Source organism: Xenopus laevis, chromosome 6L, assembly GCF_017654675.1.
Source record: "Xenopus laevis strain J_2021 chromosome 6L, Xenopus_laevis_v10.1, whole genome shotgun sequence".
NCBI classification, from domain to species: Eukaryota; Metazoa; Chordata; class Amphibia; order Anura; family Pipidae; genus Xenopus; species Xenopus laevis.
The window spans coordinates 116382937-116403215 of NC_054381.1; the positions used below are offsets into that span (position 1 = coordinate 116382937).

The 20279-nt window shown below is 36.9% G+C and overlaps 1 protein-coding gene across 5 annotated transcripts in view; it reads right to left on the bottom strand.

Moving 5' to 3' along the window:
- Positions 1–20279, bottom strand: part of osbpl1a.L (oxysterol binding protein like 1A L homeolog) — an 86741-nt gene that overhangs the window by 57882 nt on the left and 8580 nt on the right. For 3 of the 5 annotated variants that reach the window (XM_018267950.2, XM_018267949.2, XM_018267946.2), the window contains exons 3-14: positions 18338–18460; positions 16680–16765; positions 15396–15470; positions 14334–14445; positions 13370–13455; positions 9047–9191; positions 7870–7937; positions 7747–7791; positions 7310–7383; positions 6545–6608; positions 4198–4296; positions 1669–1791 (exon numbers count right to left, since the gene is read on the bottom strand). In XM_018267950.2, coding sequence (XP_018123439.1) covers positions 1669–1791; positions 4198–4296; positions 6545–6608; positions 7310–7383; positions 7747–7791; positions 7870–7937; positions 9047–9191; positions 13370–13455; positions 14334–14445; positions 15396–15470; positions 16680–16765; positions 18338–18458 — 1098 coding nt within the window. In that variant the 5' untranslated portion in view covers positions 18459–18460. Of the gene's footprint in view, positions 1–1668; positions 1792–4197; positions 4297–6544; positions 6609–7309; positions 7384–7746; positions 7792–7869; positions 7938–9046; positions 9192–13369; positions 13456–14333; positions 14446–15395; positions 15471–16679; positions 16766–18337; positions 18461–19063; positions 19162–20279 lie in introns of all 5 variants that reach the window. The other 2 variants (XM_018267947.2, XM_018267948.2) reach the window with 2 other exon arrangements.

Sequence of the window (20279 nt, forward strand, 5' to 3'; positions counted from 1 at the left end):
ATTAGTTATCCCACAAATGTAAAGAAGCAAGTATTTATTGGGCTGTCAAACACATTTGAAAGTAGAGATACAGAAATTGCTCTCATTATGGTATTCCAAAAAACAAGCAGAAAAAATTACCCCCCAACAAATCATTCAGGACACTGTATTCCAATTATTTCTGGCTTTTACATTTGGTGATAGTATTCGTATGCCCCCTGGTGATCATAAGGAGCAAATCATAAACATAGGCATGGTAGCATAATTCCATTTAGTTAAGCACTAAGGCTACTACCATTGTCCTGAATGATGTGTCCGGGGTAATTTTTGCTGCTTGTTTTTTGGAATACCCCAATGAGAACAATTTCTGTATCTCTACTTTCAAATGTGTAAGACAGCCTAATAAATACTTGCCTCTTTACATTTGTGGGATAACTAATCCAGAAACTCGTTTCATAAAAACACAAAGACAAGGGTATACACTCCTATGAAACAGTGCCACAGGAATGTTCAGCAATGCTGAAATGGTTTACTAATACAGCATGTAAATACACCAACTCTCAGTCATGCAATTAAACTTGTTTTCCTCAGCATGAAAAAAAACCTTAACATATAAATGCTATTTCCACTGGTCATGTCTGCATTGTTCTGTGCTATGTTCCTAATGTTAATTTAATTGCATGGAGTTAAATGCGTGGAGGTTAGACAACATGTTAGGAACCTGCAGATAAACAAGTAAACATTTACTGTAAATGTTTTATTTATAAAGTACACGTACAAAGATTTTATTAAAAAAGAAGAAGAGAGTATGCAGTAGAGGGGGGGGGAATAATAAGATACTCAGGCGGAAGCAAAGTTATTATATATTCAAATACTAAAATCTTTATTACACAGTAGTGTCCTTTAAATGAGACAATTTAAAAAAATCTAAATACAGAAATTAAGATACAGACTTTAAGATACAGGTTACCTGTGCAAGAAGCATAGAGTAAAGCTGAATCAATAAAATTGTCTTTTCAGAAAGCATTTATTTCCACTTATTGCATAAGTACATAAGTGTACTTCTACAAAGATAATCACACAAGATACATAATTAAAATGAACCATATCTTGGGTCAAAAAGCTGACTCCAAGACTCGACCTTGGCCCCACCAGAGTAAGGTTAAGAAACCATGCATTATGTGTGCATGTAGACTGAGCCCATGCATCAGGCTTAACTATGTGTTTGTATATACATTTTTTTGAATGTGTACAACTAACAGTACCTGTGCATTTAACAGTAGAAATAGAAAAGGATAACACATTTATGTTCATGTTATTTTGTGTACTAAGGCTAGATTACAGCAAAATCACATAAATTATGTAAAATTACAGTGGGAGAAAGTACATTGTGGGTACGAGGGTTAGGTACATTCTATAGGTCTAATATAAATATTTTTATATATCTATTGGATGATCTATGGGTGTATATATATATATATATATCACACATATATATAACACATCACTTGAAAGATATTCTTACATAATGTTGCACACAAAGATATGACAGGCAATGTCTGTTCTTTACCAGTGTCCTTTTCCCATTTATGTGTGAGCCAAACCCCAATAATTATCCACCTGTTCTGTGAAGGCATCCAACAAAAACATGCTGTATGAGAACTACAAAAAAGGCAAATAAGCAGGTACCTCAAGGGATTCCTTTAAATCGCCCACAAGTACCAACTCCTCATCTTCATCATCACTTAACTGATCTTGGGAACAATAGTGAGTGCTGTATGCAGAATGTTCTTCAATTGCAGTCAACCAGTCCTGTTAAAATGAAGAGAAAAAACCCCAGTGACTTCATATGGAAAAATGGTCCTTAAGGTTTCTCAAACAACAAAGCATTCGGTGTCCAAGCTCACATTACCCAGTAAACCCTTATTAAAAAGGCAATAATTAAACTGGTCAGTTGATGGGAAGAAAACTAATGCCTATTGCATAAAGCTTCATCTACAAGAAAGGCTTGAAAATTTTGGTTGGCTGCCCAGTTTATATAGTCCTAGCCATATATTTTTTTATCATACTGTAGTTCGTTCTTAACCAGTAAGTCTCATCTAGCAAGGGTGCGGTATGCCCTGGCATTCTTCATCTGTTTGTAACCAGATAAGAACAACCGTTTTCTTATAAAGAAATAAATTTAACTTGAAGTACTTGAGATGGTCTGCATTACTGTCAGTCATCTATACTGTAACAAAATGCAGCTTAGCTATCACACAGCAGTTTCCTTCCCTTTGGGGTTCTTAAGAGCAACTAATTAGGTTAGAATTGTAGCTGTATGCCAATTCTTTATTATCTATGCTTGCGGAACTGTAATAAAGTGACATTTTTTTATCTGCATTTGTTATAAGGTCACATGTTGAACTTTACAGGGGCTTTAACTTGAAGTAAGAAAACACATAATAAATATCTCCCACCAGTTCTTCTTGGTTAGTAAAAATCTGTAACAAACTTTCCAGAGTTATATTCTGTAAAAAAAAAACTTTGGAGGCGTCACAAGAAACAAAAGCAAATGGAGGAAATGGGGTCACAGACTAATGTAGTAAGACAGTAAGTAGTACTGTCTAATTAGAAAGCGTTATCTGACCGACTAACTGGACAGCCCTGCAGGAAGGCAATATAGCACATAGTAAATACACATCACCTACAGTTTTAGTAAAACTAAATTTTGTCTAGCTAAATGTTTTCCTATACAGTTCTCTAAAACTGGTCCTCAACAACTCACCAAAAAAGCAAAAATAAGCACCCTAGTTTATTTACCAGTGAGACAGTAAAAATTAGCAAATTAATAAAAAAAACTTTGAATTTCGAAGTATTTTTTTGGGTACTTCGACCATCGAATAGGCTACTACGACCTTCGACTTCGATTCAACTAAAAATTGTTTGGCTATTCGACCATTCGATAGTCGAAGTACTGTCTCTTTTAAAAAATACTTCGACTACATACTTCGGCAGTTTAAACCTACCGAGGTTCAATGTTAGCCCATGGGGACTTTCCCCAGCACTTTTCTAAGTTTTTTATGATCGAATAAAAATAGTTTGATCGATTAAAATCCTTCGAACCGTTCGATTCGAAGGATTTTATCATTCGATCGAACGATTTTTATTCTATCAAAGTATCTGCGCTAAAATCATTCGAATTCGATATTCGAAGGATTTTACTTCGAGGGTTTATTTACCCTCAAAATTCGACCCTTTATAAATCTGCACCCAAATGTTGAGGAAAAAGTGAAGCTTGAGAACATAAGGGGGTGGCCCAGAGTCCTATAGTGATAAAAAGCTAATTTTTGTCACTTCCCTGTTAGCTATAGTTCAGAAAAAAAATGTTGTTGTTGTTGTAACAGGATACCATTTATTGTCTAAGTGATATACTGTATGTAGGAATGCAAGGTTTGAGAACAAATAACATCTCTTTATCAGCCTTTTGTACGGTGTTACGATTTCTAAAACATTTGGAGAAAAACTTGATTTGTAAGAATTGAATGCAATTCGATTACGATTTGGTTTTTCGGGTCGGAAGTATTTGATCGAATATTAGATCTAATATTAGACATTCACGTTTTTTCTTAAATAACCTCTCAGTCGAATTGTGAGTATATTCGAGTAAAAAAAAAATTCTAAATTCAACCTTTGATAAATGGGCCTCATAATGTACATTTACACAAAAAAAGAAGATATGGTCCAGCAGCAAATATGCACTTTACACCAAGGGGCAGATTTATTAAGGGTCGAATTGATAATTTGAATTTGAATTTTTGATTTTTTTTTTTTTGGTCAAAACTGTCAAATTCAACTAGAATTTAAGAATTAGAATTCGACTATTCTCCACCAAAAACGTGCCGAATTGCTGTACAAGTCAATGGGAGAGGCTCAGTGAGCAATTTGGAGATGTTTACAGCCCTCCTGACATTTGAGTTTTTTTGGGGGGGAAAAAACTCGAATCGAGTTTGATCGAATTCGATTCTAATTCAATTTGAGTTTTGTCCTAGTTTAAGATAAAAATCAAATATTCGAATTTCGAGTAAAGTCAAATTCATGTGAGTTAAAAAAAAGAAAAACTGACAGGAATTCGAAATTTGAATATTGATAAATGTGCCTCCAAATGTTAATTGTAACAGTAACTGTGAATAAAGAATAGTGAAGGTATTTAGATAATGGGGCTCCAGTGAGACATACCTCCCTTGTATGCTTCAGATTTTTAGGCAGGACTTTAAAGTTATGAATGCTGTCATCAAAACATTTAACAGAGAAAGAGTATTTGTCTGTGGATTTTACCTGTATAAAAAAGGGAATAATAATGAGAATACAAATCCTTGACAGGTCATTTGATGCGGTCAGTACATATCTCTCTTATAACACAACAAATACACGTGCAAGTAAAACAAGATAATGCAGCTGTCCCCAAATTTCAGAGCATTAAGGCACAGTATTTAATGTTCAGAAACATTGAACATTATAAAACGTTATAACTCAATGTTTTGCATTTTCTGTAGGGTTTATATAGTAGGTAGCACATACAAGTTGAATGTGTGTAACGAACAGTCTGATGAAGGGTGATCTGACATAAAGATGGACGTCCAAAGTTCACTGATAAAACTTTTCATAACTTATCCTTTTAATTTATGAGAAAAGTAGTGGTTGTTCAGTAATGGTCTACTGATAAGATGATGCAGCATATTTTAATACAGCTTTACAGATATTTCCTGTCTTGCTGACCTTTCCATTCTTGACCACACCACAAATTAGTCTCATTTAAGGAGTATGGCATATGGGCTTTTTGACCATAAACTTCCCTGTGTGCCAAAGCTCTAAGCTTTGAATCATGGTTAGGATCAATCATGCAGTGATGTCATCAAACAATTCAAAGCTCTACAATACATGTTCTATAATAAATACAGCTAGAATATCAGCCACGAGCATTAAAGAACAGTTGCTGAGTCACAGAAAGGAAGGATTGGTAATCATATGATTTCATTTCCATATTCAATGCTACAAGTGATTATAACAATGTCAACATTTAAGTAAATAGTTTCTTCTAACACATTGTATTCGGGCACAAATACAAATTGCATTCTTTGAGCATAATGTACCTCCAAATACCATTGTGGATTTAATGGGATTTATTCAGGGGGGCATACATGACTACAAAGACAAGTAAACTATGGTATCACTGGTGTCTGATATGATAAAACTAGCAAAGCAAGGATAAAGCCATGTGTAATGGAAAATAGAGTAATAAAAAAAATAGAGTGAACACAAGTGAGGAAAGTGACAGTGTATGTTCAAGCAGCACAGTGGGAAGACTGCAATTATATAAGGTCACTATTTCATACTACAATTTATTCATTTAGCGGTCTAGCTATTTTAGAAGTGCCTTTTAGCACTTCCCACAACTGGAGCGTCGGCTCTATTAGCCCACTCTTCCAGCAGGTGAAAAATTATTGATGTCAGGCGCCCTTTAAAGGGGACCCGTCACCCAAAAAAATTATTTCAAATCATATTTTATCACGTCACTCACGTATAAATTATTTGAATCTTGTTTCCATCAGTCTGGGAACTCATAATTATAGCAAGCAGGCAGGGGGCCATTTTGTGGACACTTATTAAGGCAAGCCTTGTATCATCTCATAATCTTGTTTGTGAGCCAGAATGGGGAACCTGATGTCCATCCCCATGCACTGGTTACACAATTAAATGGTTAATAGAATTGGGCAAATGTGTGGGGGGGGGGAGAGCAGTGACATCTAGTAAGTGCTGAATGGAAAGTGAAAGTAATTGTCTGCCCTGCCTCTATGCCTAAAGGTGGCCATAGATGCAAAGATCCGCTTACGATGTGCCGTGGGATCGGTCGGGTCAAAATCAAACCTGACCGATCGACCAAACGACCGATCTCCGCCGGACGAAAGATGCCGGCACATGCCACACACGATCCAAAAATCGTACGAATCCTCAATTCGTACGATAGGATCTGGGTGTCTACCTTAAGGCATAGAGGAGGGCAGGCAATATTTGATTGACCAAAGCTCTACTCACGGAGCGTCAATGTCGGAGCTCACCTGGACCAAAGTGCCGTCCTGCTCGATCGCTGCTCTCGCGATATGCCGATCACTCCTCGCCGGCTACTACATCAAAACCACAGACCGCTGTCAAGGCGCTGATCAAGAATACCAGGAATCCGGCACAATTAACATCAAGATTCGGCTTTATTCACACATAGGAAGGATAACAGTGGAGGGTGTCCTTCCTGTGTGTGAATAAAGCCGAATCTTGATGTTAATTGTGCCGGATTCCTGGTATTCTTGATCAGCCCCTTGACAGCGGTCTGTGGTTTTAATATTTGATTGACACCTGAGATTTTTAAATGAGTTTAAAACAGCTATGAATGCTTTAATTAAAAAAAGCATTTGGATTTCATGTTTAATTTGAAAAGGACTTTTATTATACAGCTATTTATGTCTGGGTGACAGATCCACTTTAAGCATAACTAAAATGCAGCATATTTTTGTATTCTACAATGACTTACTGTGCAGATGGCTTGAGTCAGATGCTTGCAACCTTGGCGATAAGTATTATTTATGGCATCAGCTCTGTAACATAATACAATTAAGTGGTATATATCATTTCATAAGATTGACAGTGAATTATCTCTCGTTCACAGTGATGCATTTGTTTTCAGAATTCAGCTTTAGCATAGTATTTGAGCAACTCTTTTGTGGAGATTTGGGATTCAGCCAAATACAAAATTATGAAAGAACAGTGTAACCAAAAACATTCATTTTCAAGAGAAAATTAATGAAGAAAGAACTTCCTTTCAAAATGATTTACCTTTTCTTCAAAAAGAACAAATAAGTCAAAAGCCTCTTGGATGAAACCAATTTCTATTAACCACCACATAATCAAATGATCTGAATCAAAAGAATGTTATTATGCAGCTATGCCTTTGTGTAAAACATCAAAGCAGATCTGTTAAAGTTCACCGAAAAAAAGTAATGTGTCACCTCAAATTAAAACAGCAAACAGAAAGTAAACCGCAAATGTTTGGCATTCTGCTTGCAGACACTGCTCCATTTTAGTGTCCTAAAGAAATTAATAACTGGAGTGAATTATTTAATACGTTTTTACTTGCCTTCCTCTGTATGATCTATAAATGGGCTTCCAACTAATTAAATGTACTTGGTCTAGTAGGACAGGCGAAACAATGTTAACAAAGGATTGAATTATATATTTTTCTTTTGTAACCTAAACCAAAACAAAATGATCTAAATCAAGTAAAGAACTTATTACTCACTGTTTTTGATACCAAGAAATAACTCCTTGCTCCAATACTACCCAAAAGACCCTCCACCCAAAGAATCGTGAACTCTAGAAAACAGAAAAACAAGCATTAGCATGGGAACAGTGTCTCCAAACTGATACAGATCCTACAAAAAATATTTGACATTTTGTCAAGAGCTTGTTGTCAATATATTTACATAATATGAGTACACATTACTTGCGCTGCCTACTCTGGGGAGTACGGGGAGAGTGATGAACAGTGCTAATGAATGTCTGCTTTTCTTTAAATTAAAAAATAAAGTATCTTAAACTTGGCTTGTAACATACAAATGATTCACTTGGGAGAACGAATATATATAGACTCAAGTCAGTTATTTAATACTAATTAAAGGGTTAGTAAAAAAAAAATCACAAACTCATGTAATTTTCTGACAATGAAAGAAAAAATACCTTACATAGTGCTCCTTCAAATCGCTGGAGGTTTCTTAGAACATGCTGTAGAAAATAAAATATATATTAGAAAGCATACGGAGCCAAGCAAAGGATTTTCACTCCTGGGTGTCTATTTTTCACCTTGCCAACTCTGGATTGAAGAACCTGCTTGATTTCCAGTCGGTGTGCAAGATCTATGGGTCTTTGATCTGTAATAATAAACATAAAACAAGAAACTAAACATATAAATTAGGTATGCTGTTAAAAAACAACTTTTTATACTCTGGGTTTGCCAAGAAGTATAAAGCTAAAGATAGTCAGCAATAACCCAAACCAAATCTTGGATCCTTAGTATGGGTATGGGACCGGTTATTCAGAAATGCTTGGGACCTGGGGTTTTCCAAATAATGTATCTTCCTGTAATTTGAATCTTCATACCTTAAGTACCATACTAGAGAATCATGTAAACATTAAATAAACCCAATAGGCTTTTTTTGCTGCCAATAAGGATTAATTATATCTTAGCTTGGATCAATTACAAGGTGCCGTTTCATTATTTATTATTATTTGGAATTTGTTAAAAATTTGGTGGAAATGGAGTCTAGGGGATTTGGCCTTCCCATAATTCAGAGGTTTCTGAAAAATGGTTTTCTGGATAATGGAATCCATTCTTGTAGTACATAGGATATTTATTTAACAGAAGATTTCTTTCATATAGAAAACGCTTGTTCGTTTTGAGAAAGAAAAAAAAAAAAACATCTAAACAGTATACAGCGTACACTATGGGGAAGATGTATCAAGGGTCGAATATCAAGGGTTAATTAACCCTCGGTATTCGACTGCCGAATTAAAATCCTTCGACTTCGAATATCGAAGTTGAAGGATTTTGTGCAATTCGTTCGATCGAACGATCAAAGGAATAATCGTTCGATCGAACGATTTGAAGGATTTTAATCCATCAATCGAAGGATTATCCTTCAATCAAAAAAGTGTTAGCAAGCCTATGGGGACCTTCCCCATAGGCTAACATTGGCCTCGGTAGGTTTTAGGTGGCGAACTAGGGGGTCGAAGAAATTTTTAAAGAGACAGTACTTCGATTATCGAATGATTTTTAGTTCGAATCGTTCGATTCCAAGTCGAAGGTCGTAGTAGAAGGTCGAAGTAACCCAGTCGATGGTCGAAGTAGCCATATTCGACCATTCGAAATGCAAACTTTTTTCCCTCTATTCCTTCACTTGAACTTAGTGAATGGGCCCCTAGAACACAGTTTAATAAATAAAAATCTCATTGCACTGACCGAAAATCCTACACCACTTACTTGTTTTGTTCTTTGCATTTACATCAGCTCCATATTTTAGAAGTTTTAAAGCACAGTGCTTAAGGCCACGATATGCAGCACAGTGCAGTGGGGTATTTCCAATTTGGTCAGTGCAGTTGATATCAGGGGGCTTAGGTTTGTTGAGCTGTAATACAAATGCAATTGTTATTTAAGATTATGTGCTATATGTATACTAGCAGTTTATGTAAGATTCCCAATTACTTCACATTATTCCCAGGTTTAAATCTCTTATTTTTCAAGAAAACAATTAATTCATTTTTTACCTAAAATAATGTAATTGAACTCATTCTCCAAGATATTTCTTTCCATAATTTTACAGCCAAAAGATCATCTACCATTCTGTGACTGATACATCTATACAGTTTTTCATTGTAATGCAGCACAGAAAAAAAGAAAATACGTTTTTTCAAGTATTATTTATTTTATATTTGTGAAAGTTTTTCTAATACTGAAGTGTAAAAGTTTTCATTTTTTTCTGAAGCAGCTCTGGGAGGGGGGGCTCACCGACTGTAAACTGTTCTAAATTGCTAAATTAATTAATACATTTCTTTGTCCCTTCTGAGCAGAATTGATACAATAGTTGCTAATATCCCACAGACACTGCTGAGAAATGTATCAACTAAATGTAGCAAATAAATGTATCAACTAAATGTAGCAAATTCAGAATCTGCACCTGGATTACAGAGAAAGGAACAATAAACTTTAAATTTACATTTTGGAAAAACTTTAAAAAACGGAAAGCAATTAAAAGTATATTTCTTGTGAAAAATCTGAAAACAACTGTACTGAAAAAAAAAAAAAAGTGTTTGGAAGGTGAACAACCCTTTTAATGAAACCCAAAAGGATTGTTTTGCTACTGGGAGAGGGTTTTCCCAAAACTCAGAGCTTTCCAGATAGTTTCCACATGAGTGATCCCATACCTGTACCCTAAAAGCTGGCAATGGCCCACTTTATTCTTAAAGCACAGCTAGTGCAAATATTATTGTTTTACTTTTTATTATAGGTTATTGGTGGCATTATAAGTACGTTTATAGTGTAAGTTTTTAATTTATTGTACAGTTTTTCAGATATTGGCAAATTATATGTACAGTATAGTGATGTGTGGGTCGAGCTCTTCTCCTGCTCTCCCCACCTGCTACCTAGAAGTTCCAACGCTGAAATTTATAGTCTTGCGCCCACCCCGCCCCCTTTGTGACGTCACTGTGGGGTGGGTCTATAAAGAGAGGGGCAACTCAATCATCAAAGCTAGTATACTATTCTCAGCAAGTCCTGCCCAGTATCTACTTCCCCAAAATATTTGCTACTTCTTGTTTTCCCTTGCACATTATTCAGAAATGCTGAGGTCAATTAAAGAGGTTCTAAAGTCCCAAGCAAATAGTCTGCAACAGTGTACAATATAAACAAATGGCTTGCTGAAATACAGTCTTGGAGGGGCACATAATGGTTAGTAAATCAGTATCAATTAGAGTGAGTAAGAGGAAAGAATGTGATATAACTGTTTTAATCTGGAAAAATTAGTTGGCTACAGAATCTATATTTAATATAAGATACAAAATGAAGCATGATGGAGACCTCTAGTGACCAAACAGAGATACCACATTATGAACCAAATTTTTTTTCTCAATATTCATGCTGTTATAAAACGCTAACGCATTTCATGCTTACCCAGCACTTGGATCATTTACAATCAGTTAAAGGGGACCTTTCAGCCAAAAATAATATTCCAAATCCTATTTTTATCAAGTTACTCAAGAAAAATAAACTTTGTGTCATGATTGGCACCCTAAATCCAGAACAATTGCTAGGCTCCCTGGTCTCGGCTCCGCTTCCGCCTGTAGCAGCCGCCTTTCAATTCGGAGCCCTCCGCTAATCGGATGCTGCCAGGCCTTAAAGGGGAAGGAAACCTCCTCGGCACTAACCCCCCACCCCCCCTCCCGTGTATTGCCCCCCCTCCCTCCTCCCCCCTGGCCTACCCCTCCCGCTGGGCAAATGCCCCTAACTTGTTACTTACCCTTCTGCGCAGGTCCAGTCCAGGGAGTTCACAGGCGACATCTTCTTCCACGCGATCTTCTTCCTCCTTTGACCGGCGTTTTGGCGCATGCGCAGTAGGAGCATTTCGCCGGTACGGATCTACTGCGCATGCGCCAAAAGTCACGCGCATGCGCAGTAGATCGTACCGGCGAAATGATCCTACTGCGCATGCGCCGGTCAAAGGAGGAAGAAGATCGCGTGGAAGAAGATGTCGCCTGTGAACTCCCTGGACTGGACCTGCGCAGAAGGGTAAGTAACAAGTTAGGGGCATTTGCCCAGCGGGAGGGGTAGGCCAGGGGGGAGGAGGGAGGGGGGGCAATACACGGGAGCGGGGGTGGGGGTTAGCGCCGAGGAGGTTTCCTTCCCCTTTAATAGAGGAGCCTAGCAAGAGTTCTCGACGAGCAAAGGGGCACGGTTGTTTACCAAGGTTTTTGGACGGAAGGTTACAACTCAGAAGAAACAAAACTGAATAGTGTGGTCAGACAGGCTGGGTCAGTACAGACAAAGTTCAAGCAAGGTCAGACAGGCCGCGTCGGTACAGGCTGAGTTCACAGGATAGTCAGACATGCTAGGATCAGTATTGGAGGGGTGATGTGGGGAGAGCAGCAAAAGCTAGGAAGTGCTGAATGGAAAGTGAAAGTAATTGCCTGCCCCGCCTTTATGCCTAAAGCTGGTCATAGATCCAATCATACGATCGGACTTTCCCATCTCCCGGCCTGCCACTATCCATTCCGATCAAATAAAGTACAACTGAACAGATCAGCCGATGTTCTGCCCTGGACAGCAACCTGAGGAAAGTTGTCTGACCAAAGCTAGTGACAGTCTCCCTCTGAAAATCGTACAATCGACAATACATGCAGAGATATTAATCGGCAGCCGACAGAAATCTTTTAATCTGTCCGATCGACCAAACGACCGATCTCCTACGGACGAAAAATGTCGGGAATCTCCACACACGGTCCAAAAATCGTACGATTCGTACGATCAGATCTTTGCGTCTATGGCCAGCTTAAGGCATAGAGGAGGGGCAGGCAATATTTGATTGATAGCTGAGATTTTTAAATGCGTTTACAATAGCTATAATAGAAATAGCTGAATTGTTTAATAAAAAAAAAAAAGAATTTGGATTTCATGTTTATTTTGAAAAGGACTTTTATTGACAGGTCCACTTTAAGAGAAGTGATTTTATTGTCAAGTGGGCTGGTCTGGAATACCATAATGAGGTATTGATGCAATAATGACCTGGCTCAATTTTAAATGTTTTGGTCCTTTAAAGGAGAAGGAAAGGTACTGAAGCAGTTTATTGTCAATAGATTAACCACAATAGTGCAAGCTATAACACTAGTTATTCTGTGGAATGCTTTACCATTACCGAGTAAACGGCTCAGTTTGTTTAGGATAGCAGCTGCCATATTTACTTGGTGTGACATCACTTCCTGCCTGACTTTCCCTGCTCAGTCATAGCACTGGGCTCAGATTACAGCAGAGAGGGGAGGAGGAGACGAGCAAATTGAGCATGCTCAAGCCCTGCCCTGGAGGCTTATGCTGAAAACAGAAAGTCTGATACAGAAGTCCATGCGTACACAATAGAAGGAAAGAAATGCTGTGTTTCTTTTGACAGAGGGCTCAGAGCAGCATTACTTTGAGGGTTTACTGGTGTATTTATATAGACCTTTCTGATAAAGCTTACTTAATTTTAACCTTTCCTTCTCCTTTAAGTTTTGTCCAGAAACCTTTTTTTCTTGTTAATATTTACAGAGTTTTAGAACTATAAATGCGTTTATTTTTATATCCCTTCTGTGACCTGCAGTGGGTCAGGTATCTGCAATACAATGTGGGTAGTGGGTAGCAGGTAGTTAAATGAGGGTGCAGTCTATTTTCCTTGTGAGTGTTATGTTATGTTATCTAAATCCAAAAAGAGTAGCTCCTGACTTCTGCCCTGCCTTGTCCCGCCCATGTTTATGATGATGTCACCTGCCTCTTTGGGGGACAGCCACCAGGTAGCATAATTGTTAGGGTGTCAGAGCAAGTGAAAATATGGGTTGTGGGCTAACATGCAGGTCACTGATTCAGCCCTGCCAACAATTATTGTGCAAAGGGCCCTCCAATCAGTATAGAGTGCACACGACACTCTGTACAGCACATAAGGTAACTTGTAATGTATTCCTATTATTTACAAGCAAAAGTAAAAATATACAAGGCAAATGTTTTACAGAAAACAAAGAAAGCAAAATATTGATTACTGGCATCTGAATAATTCGGTAAACTTACCAACTCTGACAGTCTTGAAATATTTCCTTCACGTGCAGCTGCCAAAAGCATTTCTTCCAGCTTTCTTTCTTGTGTCCGTTGAGCAGCTAAAAAGAAATTTGGCATATCAGACAAAATCGTGTACTGGGCATTTTTCCTAAGATCTCCTTAAATATATGAAATACGGGTGAACATTAATGCTTCACCTTTTTTGTGTAGTCCTCAAAGGCAAAATGGGTCAGTTGTTGCATCATTGTGAACAGTACCACACAGACTCGAATGATGTATTTTATTACATATTATTCTTTATTTATTTAGCATCAACTCATTTCTGCAGCACTTACAGTTCCCATTACATTCACACATTATCAATCATGAAAACAGTGAGCACAGCACTTAAAAACACAAAATATTTGTTTTGTAGTCACGTGTGATGCCAATATGCCATCATACCTGACAACCTGGATATGATGCAACAAAACACATTAGCTACCTGAAATAGATTACCTCTTTTTTTTTGTTTGAAAGACTATACAGTAGGCTGCTTGAAACACAAAGAATGCAATAATCAATGTATGATTGTAAGCAGTAATGAGCAGGAGCCACTTCTACTTTATCTATAATATCTTTGACTATACAGGGAGTCCTCCAGTTACATATACCCGACTTACATACAACTCATACTTTCAAACAGAGGCTATTACAGTAATATACTATGGTTTGTTTTGGCCTTTGTTAGCATTTAGCTTTAATAAACCACCTGCCCCAATCCAAGGACAGAGAACTGCTGATACCCTGCTCTAGCACTATTGCCTGGTAAATAGTAAATGTAATACACCCTTGAAAAAATACAGCTCTACATCTTAACATTGACCACCCGTATCATAAATTCTATCCTATATTTAAACATGGCCCACTCATCCCTTCCCTGACTAACATTTGAAACTGCTAAAAAGTTTAGTAATAAAAATCATAAATTTCTTGCCTTCTAACATGGTCTCAGTCTCCTTGTCATGGGTGACATCTTTAGCAGTCTGCCCCACTCCATTAATTACAGTAGTGTCTGCACTGTACTCCAACAGCAGCATGACAAGCTCCTAATCAAGGAGGATCAAAACGTATGAAGTGAATGTGCATATACTTGCCAAGTAACCATGCATCAACTGCTATAAGCAGGAATAGATATAAATATTTAGGTCATGGACAAGTGTACAGAGACATGGAGATCTAACTTTTCTGCAGACTTAAACAGTTTATACTCTTTCAGGCTCAACTTTGTGCAGCATAGAATGATTCATACAGTGAACATATTTGCGCTTTGTATGTGTACAATTACAGTAGAACCCACATTTTAAGTTTTTCAGGGGACCAGGAAAAAAATATGTAAAATCCAGGAAAATGTAAAATCAGGGAAATGTGTTAAAGTAACTTTGTCTTCAAGTACTGAAAGGATATAAGCACAGGAGTCCATTTTACTTTGAGATACAATATTTAACAACAAACAACAAAGGTTAAACATTGCAGCATTAATGTCACACTATTGGGGGCATGTGCAAGGTCTTTTTGTCAGTCACATACACAACCTAAAGCAATAAGTGATAGGTGCAGGACTGTATAAGGGGCAGACTAATTGGAATGAATTTAAATTTGAATTTAAAATATAGAGTAACTGCAATATGCAAATATTTATCAGCACACTCTACGTTTGAGTTACACCACAAGTTTGTTGGCAGAAAAATAATCCTAAACATTTTTCACAAGTTGAAAATTTGTACTCACAAAATTACAGTCTATGCTATATTTGTGCACAACAACTACACTCATGCAAACAGCAGTCTCATTTGTGAGAGCATCTCACCACAATTAGGAAAAAAAAAAACAGACACAGCCATGCAATATTTAAGCGAAGGAAAACATGTACAAAATAACCATATGCAGATAAATACACGCTATGCAAAGTTTATGTATGACCCCAAGGGTGCTGATAAGTTGATTTACCAATTATCAACTCTAAAGGTATAAAATTGCAAGAAAGCATGCTTTTCACCTTACGCCCTGTAAAGGCAGCACGATGCAGAGGTGTATCTCCCATATCATTCTGAACATTGACAACAGCTCCAGCCTGCCAAAGCACAAGAGAAAATTGGTTAAAACTTTAATATGGATCAGGATGATCCCAAACTACACATCTTTAGTTCCTTCCATAAAAAATTAAGACTGATCAAAGGAATCCCACTTAATCATTTCATGCCAAAACAGTTGATATTTATAGGTCATTTTATGTGAATTGACATATAAAAGCATGCTTTTTCCTGCCAATGTAGTTATCTGAAGCATTATGGAGGCTTTATATCCAAGAGTAAATTGTTTAGGCTGGGACACACACAAGGTCTAGGCTTATCTTCTCTTCACCTGTGTTCTCCCCTCAGGCAGAGAAAAGCCAATGCGCTCCCATCTGCTCAGCTGTTCCTCTGCACTGACAGCACGATTCAGAAAGTTTATGACCAACAAGGACATTTCTTAAGGGGGCCACGTATGGAATGAGAAAAGCCACTAAGCAGTTATAGACTAAACTGGCAAGCTTATGGGCCGTTAGGAGGGCCTGTTTATGGAGCACATAGGAGGGATGGTTTGCCCAATATCTTGTCAAAAATTAGCCAAATATCCAATTGCGAGGGGACATGACTACACTTTACAAGTACATTAGACAAATAGCAGGGGACCTTTTTACCGATAAAGAGGATCAGCATACCAGAGGCCACCAGACTAGAAGAAAAGAACTTTCATTTGAAGCAACGTAGGTGGTTCTTCACAGTCAGGACAGTGAGGTTGTGGAATGCACTGCTGGGTGATGTTGTGATGGCTGAGTCTGTTAATGCCTTTAAGAGTGGCTTGGATGATGTGGGGTAGCCTGTAAAACTACAATAATAATCTCTATTTCACGATAACCTTGAGTGCTCCTAATTACATCTATACATGCTCTTTTTTGAGTAGCACCCGGGACTTGATTGATTGATGGTGAGTGCCGGTTAATAATATGACTTCATCAGGCAGATTCCTCTAGGCAAGTAGTATGAGGAGATGCTTGGCCCTTGGTCCATTTTGGATCCACCCAAATTAGCTTGCCTTAAATAAAGGTCTTCAAAAGAGTTTAATAATTGCATCTTCTACTCACAAAGGCTTCACATCAAATATATATATATATATATATATATATATATATATATATATATATATATATATATATATATATATATATATATATATATATAATTATTATTATTATTATTTTTTTATTTATTTTTTTTAAACTAGGAAAAACTGAATTTACCATCAGCAAGTCTTTAACCACTTGCCCATGTCCAAAATAGCATGCAAGGTGAAGAGGTGTCCATCCCAAATTAGATTTACTTTGACCTAGAAGAAACAATAACAAAAAATCAATAAGTGACTATCATTTGCATACATTTTTTGGTCTACAATCATAACCTAGAACACAAATTACAAATATTCCGTAAATCAAGGGAAATGCAGATTTTCAACTGGCAGTCCTAAAAGTTTAGGCATTAAAATGCTAGAGAACACAGTTTCTGTTTGCAGAAGAGATAGTTCTTTAGACCCAGTGGAAGATATTGCTATAAGAAAAACCTTCCTTCATTACCCAACAAAAGGGTAGAGGAATAACCTTTTGGCATCAACCATTTGAATCAAATCCACAAAGCAGAAACATTTCATTATCAAAAACAGTTATGCACTTAACGTTTAATTATTACCTTTCTGCCAAGTCTGTTTGGCTTATCCATTCCCCATCATGCATTTTATGAAATGCACAGAGATCAACTCAACTACTTTGATACTGTATATCAGAGATACCAACACCAGCAATAAAACCCTTTTTTTATCTATCATAACTCTGTATTTGCATGTGCTTTATAATTTTACATAAAAGTATCTGCCACATTTGTGCTGCAGTAGTGCCTTAGTGTTAGAGAAGTGATTAAGAAGTGAGTCAGGTTAGCAAAACCAGTAGTCAGTAGGAACATCAAATAACATTTGCTCACAGAACTCCAGAAGTCAGGTTGCTGCTACAGGTATAGGACCCGTTATCCAGAATGCTCGAGACCTCGGGTTTTCCGGATAACAGATCTTTCCATAATTTGGCTCTTCATACCACTATTCTACTTGAACATCATGTAAACATTAAATAAACCCATTATCCTGGTTTTGCCTACAATAAGGATTAATTATATCTTAGTTGGGATCAAGTACAAGATACTGTTTTAATATTACAGAGAAAAAGGAAATCATTTTTAAAACTTTGGATTATTTGGATAATAGAGTCTATGGGAAAAAAGGCTTTCCGTAATTCAGAGCTTTCTGGATAACGGGTCTCCTGATAATGGATCCCATACCTGTAGTTATTCCTTATATGAGCACACAACAACGGTGTCCGACTGATCTTTTCCATAGGCAATTGGCTTGTTGTTGAAGATACTAAATAGCTGTAGATTCAGCTTTGCAGAAAAAAGGTGCTATCCAATTAGTAATGCAGCAGTACCATCAACTGGACCCAATATTATCTCTTTAAAGGGGTTATTCACCTTTGAGTTAACTTTTAGTATGACGTAGAGAGAGAATGATATTCTGAGACTATGTGCAATTGGTTTACATTTTTTATTATTTGTGGTTTTTTAGTTATTTAACTTTTTATTCAGCAGCTCTCCTGTTTTCAATTTCAGCAATCTGGTTGCTAGGGTCCAAATTACCCTAGCAAACATGCAATGATTTGAATAAGAGACTGACATATGAATAGGAGAGGGCCTGAATATAAAGATGAACAATCAAAATAGCAATAACAATAGCCTTACAGAGCATTTGTTTTTTAGATGGGGTCAGTGACTCCCATTTGAAAGCTGGAAAGAGTCAGAAGAAAAAGCAAATAATTAAAAAAAACTATAAAAAATAATTGAAAAGTTGCTTAGTACTTGCCTTTGCAATTAATATTTACAACAATTTGTCCTTTCCTGTTGCTTTCCAAAAGTTCCCGCACTTCTTCAAGGTTTCCATTCCTGGCATCGTGCAAAAGTTGCTCATCCGCTTCACTGTTCATTGCTGAGATTTCAGGAAAGAAAACAGCAGTATCCACAAACATTATGAACCTTGCACCGTCGTTTTAAAGGAACAGTAACACCAAAAAATTAAAGTGATTTAAAGTAATGAAAATATCATGTAGTGTTGCCCTGCACTGGTAAAACTGATGTGTTTGCTTCAGAAACACTACTATAGTTCATATAAACAAGCTGCTGTGTAGCAATGGCGGAAATTGAAAAACGGCTATATGGCACAGGATAACGAATGGATAACAGATAACACAATTAGATAGACAGGGCTTATTTGCTATCTGCTGTGTAACCTGAGCCTTGTCTCCTTTGAATGGCTGCCCCTATTGCTACACAACAGCTTATTTATATAAACAATAGTAGTGTTTCTGAAGCTAACGCAGCAGTTTGCATTATATTTTTATTACTTTAAAACAATTTTATTTTTTGACGTTGCTGTTCCTTTAATTTCTTTAACTTTCCTTTGTCTGCGATGTTTGGCAAGCAAATATTCTAATAAAAACCTCATGGAAGATGAAAGATACAAAAGGAACACAATAGTGTAACACGGTTACGGAGATGTTAAAATCCTGTATCTTAATTCTATTGTGCTCACCTTACGTTAGTATGTTTCAAGAACACAATTTCTTGTGTAACGATTCCTCACTCTGCACTGCAGCTCCTGTTGCATTTATAAATGTAAACCACTGTAAACTAAAAACAATAACATAATAATCTGTCTAATTACTTAAAAAGGCATAAACTTCCCTGCCCATGTCCTTCTGTACTCCCCATGCTACATGAACGGGCTACTAAAATCCACTTCCTTCTATCTCTTTTGCAAATACAGAACAGTGGAGCGGCGTTAACAGCCATCTTTTTTTTATATGTCCCATCTATGTCCCATCTATTGCCTCACAGGACAAAAGGCTCACTTTAAAATCACCTCTTGTATTTTGGAATTATGCACTTATGGTTGCTCATTGGTCACAGCAGACACCTAGAGGCACATTTATCAAAGGTCAAATTTAGAATTTATGCGAGTTTTTAAAAACTCCCCTAAATTCAAAATGCTACCAATCGAACTTTATTATCATCAACTTAGATGAATTAAATCAACCCGAAAACTGAATTTGGATCGAAAACTGAAAAAAACTCCAGTAAGGCTGCAAACAACTCCAAAATGATCCTTGGACGTCTTCCGTTGACTTTAACAGTAATTCGGCTGGCTTTAAGTTGCGAATAGTTGAATTAGAGTTCATAAAGGCCAGAGTATGATAAAAAAAATGTAAAAACAAATCAAATTTGAATAACTTCCTAGTCAATTTGAATTTAGAATTTTCAATTCGACCCTTGATAAATCTGACCCTTAGTTGTTCAGCCTATCAAATTTATAAGTGTGGCGATCACATGACAAGTTATATCAAAACTAGAGCTGTGGTCAGCATGTGCTAGCAAATGCAATTAATTTGGTCATATGAATCTAATCTTGCAGAAGCAGGCATGCAGTGAGACATACAGAATTTTAAAGGACCAGTAACAACAAAAACTGAATGGGTTTAAATCTAATGGAATGTTATGTTTTGTATTTGCTAGAAAAAGCTAGCACAGGTTTCATACCCAGGTTACGGAGCATTGAAACAGTCCTAAAATAAATTGGAATGTGTCATTATTACTTTGCAAAATGGCCACAAACCTCTTTTTTCTAAAATCACTTTAACACAATTACGTGCTTTTTAATAGTTCTTTATCTATTTATGGGCACATGAATGCTCTCACATAACTGCAATCATGTGTTTTGTATCTACACGCTTCCTGTGGTATGTTGCAAC